The sequence below is a fragment of the Beta vulgaris genome, chromosome 2 (genome assembly GCF_026745355.1).
Source record: "Beta vulgaris subsp. vulgaris cultivar EL10 chromosome 2, EL10.2, whole genome shotgun sequence".
In the NCBI taxonomy this organism is placed as follows: domain Eukaryota; kingdom Viridiplantae; phylum Streptophyta; class Magnoliopsida; order Caryophyllales; family Amaranthaceae; genus Beta; species Beta vulgaris.
The window spans coordinates 54,727,388-54,732,947 of NC_079203.1; the positions used below are offsets into that span (position 1 = coordinate 54,727,388).

The 5,560-nt window shown below is 33.5% G+C and overlaps 1 protein-coding gene across 1 annotated transcript; it reads right to left on the reverse strand.

Annotated features, from left to right (window-relative positions):
- Window positions 1-956: 956 nt before the first annotated feature.
- LOC104904134 (receptor-like cytoplasmic kinase 176) lies at window positions 957-5,319 on the reverse strand. Its single transcript, XM_010692328.4, has 6 exons — window positions 5,093-5,319; window positions 3,605-3,882; window positions 2,740-2,875; window positions 2,479-2,621; window positions 2,267-2,390; window positions 957-1,692 (listed from the first exon to the last, which is right to left on the reverse strand). The coding sequence occupies exons 1-6, from the start codon at window positions 5,151-5,153 to the stop codon at window positions 1,208-1,210; spliced, it is 1,227 nt and encodes a 408-aa protein (XP_010690630.1). The 5' UTR covers window positions 5,154-5,319; the 3' UTR covers window positions 957-1,207.
- Between the last annotated feature and the right edge of the window lie 241 nt (window positions 5,320-5,560).

Sequence of the window (5,560 nt, forward strand, 5' to 3'; positions counted from 1 at the left end):
ACGAGGAGCTTTTAATTGATTTATGCGACCTTAGATGCTTTTGTTTCAAAATTATTAGTCACATATACCTAAAACATTGAATCTTACATGTCATTGGACTTAACTAATTTGCATTTTATTTAAGGCCATAATACAGTCTTTTGTTTATAATAATACAATATTTTTACAATCTTGAAAGGGTAAAATGGATTTTGCTTTTTTTGCCAATTTGTCAAATGGATGTATGTAGTCTTTAGACAACAATATGGGGAAATAACATCTATAGCCCATCAACTCAAAGCATTATCTCATTAGGAAGTTCTATGACTTCATGCCGTATTTCTAAAGTTCCTCGTCAACAGGTTCAGCAAGCTCATGTTTTAGCTAATAGTTTTCGTTCTAATTTAAAATTTTTGTTTGTTTAGTCTAGATATTGTTGTTGTAAAAAAAAAAAAAACATCTATAGTCCATAGTGTAATTTTTGTGATATACAACTATGCTGTCAAACAATGCTGAGCAAAATGCTTTGAACACTGTGTTATATCAAGAATTCGACATTGAAGCTATATTTGTAGTCATACAATGTAAATATAAACAATATCGGAGCAAGCACAGTATTACTACATTATACTTCCTCCGTTTAGAAATAGTTGCACCATTTGTATAGTGTTTACAATTCACATCTTGCACTTTGATTGTCTTTGGTGATTTATATTTTAGGAAAAACATAATTATATGGAATCTTGTTAGACTCGTCTCAATGTATATTATTTTAATATCAACTTTTTATAATTTTAACTTATTGATAATTAGAGATATTAATGTTTGAAATAATGCATCGACAAACGTAAAAACATTTCAAAACGGATGAGGTATATTATATGCATATTTCTAATACTAAGCTTAAGAGGAGCAAGCATATTATTACTACAACTACAAGAAAGGAACTTTGGAGGACAAAAGAGAAAAGAAAAGAGGGGAGCAACAATTAGTTACAACATTAAAAATTGCTGTACAATCATCAACCAAAGCATGGGATCAGTTTGATTCACCCATTACCAAAGTTGTTCAATTTACATTGGAAAAACCATGTGCAACCTTACCTACCTAACCTTATTTCTTTCCAAACCATTGTAGATGCTTCTGAATATTAAGATGTCATGAGATATGCAAGACTTCCATTCACCAAAAGATGAGAAAAATAAAAAATTTATATTATTGTCAGCTATTAAACAGGTGCAACAGATGATCTATAATCAGGAGAAGTAGTAACACCACCCTTGCTAACTTCATTACCAACGATGACTCGCTTCCGGTTTTTGGGTTCTAGACTTGATTTTTGACAGTTAGAACCCCGTCTTACTTCAGGATATAAATCGCGGTTTACAGGGTATAAATCAGCAGCGGGTTTAGAGTCTTGAAGTTGCTCGAGTGTTGAGACAACCTCAACCATATTGGGCCGAAACCTAGGGTCTATCGACAGGCATTGAATGACAAGGTTGCCTATGATCTTTGCTGACCTTGAAGAATACTGTCCCTGGATTCTAGTGTCCATGATTCTGCTTATTTTTTCCTTCCGGAGATACGGCATTGCCCACTTGACTAGGTCTTTCTCCTTGGTGGTCCGGTTTTCATCTAGAACTCGTCTTCCTGTCATCATTTCAAGGAGAACGACCCCAAAACTGTAGATGTCATTCTTTGGGGTTAGGTGACCTACAGAAAAAGCAAAGAAAATTCAATGTCAGAGGATATAGACGAGATAACACATCCAAGCTCCAACCTACATATACATACAGGGAATTGATATATACAGCCTATAAAAGCTAGAAGTGGAAAATTTGAGCAATAAGTGAGCATTAAAAAGTAATAACATCGAATTTGATGCGTAATTTGTCACAAGTCCCTTGACTAATACCAATTTGGGAAATGTATTCGCCGCTTATTGTTAGCCCTTAGGGCCTGCATATATCAACATTGCACATATATATCTCTAAGCTAAATTTCGGACTGCAGACTACAGAGTATAGAGTCCATATGCAGTTAGATTTTTTTTTTCTCTTTAAAATTTTGAGTCCGAATCCAGGTATCTTTTCTAGTTCAGTCAAAGCATATAAGTTCAGACCGGACTTTCGACCTTATCCGAACCACTTATACCCCTACTTTCTGGAGCTGCATTTTCATGCTCAATAGTCAACTTAAGTGCTATCAGAATGAATTGAGGGTTGAAGCTTTAAAAACAAGTCACATAAGTACTTATTAAATAAGAGAAAGCAAGAAGATGCCTTACCAGTGGCAATATATTCGGGAGCTGCATACCCATGGGTACCCATGACTCTTGTGGATACGTAACCTTGGTCATCAAATGGCCCATCTTTAGCCAAACCGAAATCGGAAAGCTTTGCTTCGAAATCCTATTGTATATACATTAAAAATGTTAAGTGATGCAATTGAGTGAGAATTCAGATACGTTCAATTAGCGAATAAAGGGGCTTCACATACGGAATCGAGGAGTATGTTGGAAGGCTTATAATCTCGATAAATGACTTTTATCTTTGGGCTATGGAGGAAGGCAAGCCCCTTTGCTGCGCCAACAACTATTTTTATTCGGAGATTCCATGTTAAAGGCTCAACATAAGATGATCCTACAAAAACAATAGATTTCCATATTTTAGTAGACAGAAGCCACATACTAGATTTTCACCATAATCGAAATAGAAATATGGTAGATTAACCAATATGATGAAAGGCTACAGAACTCACTCCTGAACAGATGATTCTCCAAGCTACCACGTGTCATGAACTCGTATACCAAGAGGCGGTGCTCATCCTCTAAGCAGTACCCGATCAGGTTCACAAGATTAGGGTGTCGTAGTTGTCCCAAGTAATTTATTTCAGTCTACATGTCAAACATACATACAATGAATTAGTATGGTTCATCCATATAAACATCCAATTCAACCAAAAGTAAAATCAGGTAGAACACATAGAGAATAAAACAGAGGAAACATTCTAGTTAAAAACCCTGTTTCCAGTTCTTTAAATCTGTTAACTGACAACAATTTGCCTTGTTAGTAGATATAGTGTAAGCAGTTATAAAACCAACTTGACTTTACATCCAAGAGTTAGCAATCATTCATTCTTTTCTTCTCAAGTGAAAAGGAAGTTCCTTTAATCGAATTTATAACAAACAAAAAATTGCATCATTTGTGATCCTCAGCTCTTGTAAAAGATCCACAAACAAAAATAATCCCAAGTTGCTATGTTGTCACACGGGTGAGCTATCGATGAATTGAATTAATCTTTCCGTTATTTCACCTTAGTAATAACACATTTCTTTCGTCCCGTGTTATAACTTTGATGGTGGAGGGGAGGAACAGTAGAGAAGAAAGTCTTCTTTTGTAAGTGATATAAAATTCACCTTTGTGATAACATAGCAAACGTCACATTATTTCTGTTCTACGACCCATACTTAGAATTATTCATGTCAAACTTTCAAACCGTTGATGAACTGTAGTATAATAAAAATTTAGAGCCACTAACTCAAATTATTAATGCAAAAAGTCAGCAGCATAGCATTAGCGTAAGCATTAGCATTAAGATATGCCTTAAAATTATTGATACTCACCAACCATTCCCTATGACCCTGATATCCTTCATGATTAAGCCTCTTGACAGCAATGATCATTCCAGAACCTGGCTTAGCAGGTGCAAAGGTATGCTCATCAATCCACCCTTTGTACACACAACCAAAACCACCTTCTCCAAGCACACTATCAGGCCGGAAATTGCGAGTTGCAGTGCAAAGATCATTGTAGGAAAAGTTCTTCAAATTCGACGATTGCAATATCTCTCCCTCTGATCTTTGGTTCAGTCCTGGAGATTGAATCCTATCACTATCTCCACCTTTATAAGAACACAACAAGTCAACAACTATAAACACTTAAAATTGGAACAAAACAGTAACTTATATATACACAATTTTAACTAATCAAAGTTAGATAATGTAGTACTCCCTCCGTCCCATAATATAGTGCTTGATTCCATTTTTTCACGGGAATTAAGGTAAATAGAATCTAAGAGGAAAGTAAAAACTTTTTATTATTAAAATAAATATTGTGTGGAAAAAGGTGATCTTAAGAGAGAGAATGGAGAATAATTGGTGAAAGAGCATTAAATGCAACCCTTGGGTTGAATAAACAAAGCAAAAAAACTATTTTCAAGAAGCAAACAAATAATGATGACACGGTTTTTCTAGGCAAATCACAAAAAATTATGGAATTAAATATAGAACCAAGCACTATATTTTGGGACACCCAAAATGGAAATGAAACACTATATTATGGGACGGAGGGAGTATTTATTGATAACATGAAAGTTACATTTGAAACAAAAAAAAAAAAAAAAAAAAAGAATCTACACACACTGTGTACTAATTCAAAAGCCTACTAGACTCCGACTAATCTGAATTCTAGCCAGGAATTCCCAATTGAGTAAAATTTCGACTCGAATTCGAGACCTCTAGTTATGCTTAAACAACCCTCTTGTCAGCTGATTCAAGCATTTCTTTGGAAAATAAATCTAGAGTTGAATGTTCAAAAGTTTCAACTTTTTTTCCTTTTACCTTATCTTTGAACAAAAAAGCAATCAACTCCTATAATTCATGTCTAAGACTACAACTCTACAAGAGAAGTTAATAACCAATTAGATTAAACAAACATCAATTATTATGTCTTACAAAAAAAAAAAAAATCTCAAACTATATTTCCAAAAATGGTATAAAGTTAAGAACTTATAACAAAATCATGGGTTATTATTAAATGTTTACTACTCCAAATCTAAATTATGTCTTACAAGAAAAAAAAACATCTCAAACTATATTTCCAAAAATGGTATAAAGTTAAGAACTTATAACAAAATCATGGGTTATTATTACATGTTTACTACTCCAAATCTAAATTTAGCTTCTTATAAATAACCAACAACAAAAAAAATTAGTACCAACCAAAACTAATAAAAGCATCAATTTAACCACCAAACACATGAAAAAAAAACAATTAGTGTTTACTAATTAATGCAAATGAAACAAATAAAAAAGAGATTAATGGGCACATACTATTTTGATGAACAGGGCTTCCATCAGCTTTTAATTGTAGTATGCTTAAACAACAACCCATTTCAGAGCTAAAAAATTCTGGGATTTCTTGCTTGAGTTTGTTTTAAAGGATTTTAAGCAAAAAAACAGGGTTTTAAGAAGGATGTGATGGATTTTATATGAATGAGAAAGTTGATAAGAGAAAAAAATGGACACAAAATTCAAGCAAGTTGTAGGAGAGAGAAAATTGGGTTTTTTTTAACTTGATTAAATAGTGAAAAGACAGTAGGAAGGTGTGAAGTAAATTCAAAGGAATGTGGAGACGAAGAATTTTCAACGTTTTGCTACAGCGTTTTTAGCTTGTCAGATTATTGTGTTTTTGCATAGGGGAAAAAAATGTGTGGAGGAGTACTTTTGGAGTTGACTGAATAGTTTATTGCTAGTAGTGTTCATTTAACTGATCTATGGGATGTTATTGTAAAGATTAGT

Bases quoted from the DNA above. Each gene is read 5' to 3' on its own strand.
- LOC104904134 (XM_010692328.4), bottom strand. From the start codon at position 5,153: ATGGGTTGTTGTTTAAGCATACTACAATTAAAAGCTGATGGAAGCCCT. The intron at 3,883-5,092 runs GTATGTGCCCAT...GTTCTTATAAAG, and splicing joins AAGCCCTGTTCATCAAAATA to GTGGAGATAGTGATAGGATT. The intron at 1,693-2,266 runs GTAAGGCATCTT...CTTTTTCTGTAG, and splicing joins TCCCGAATATATTGCCACTG to GTCACCTAACCCCAAAGAAT.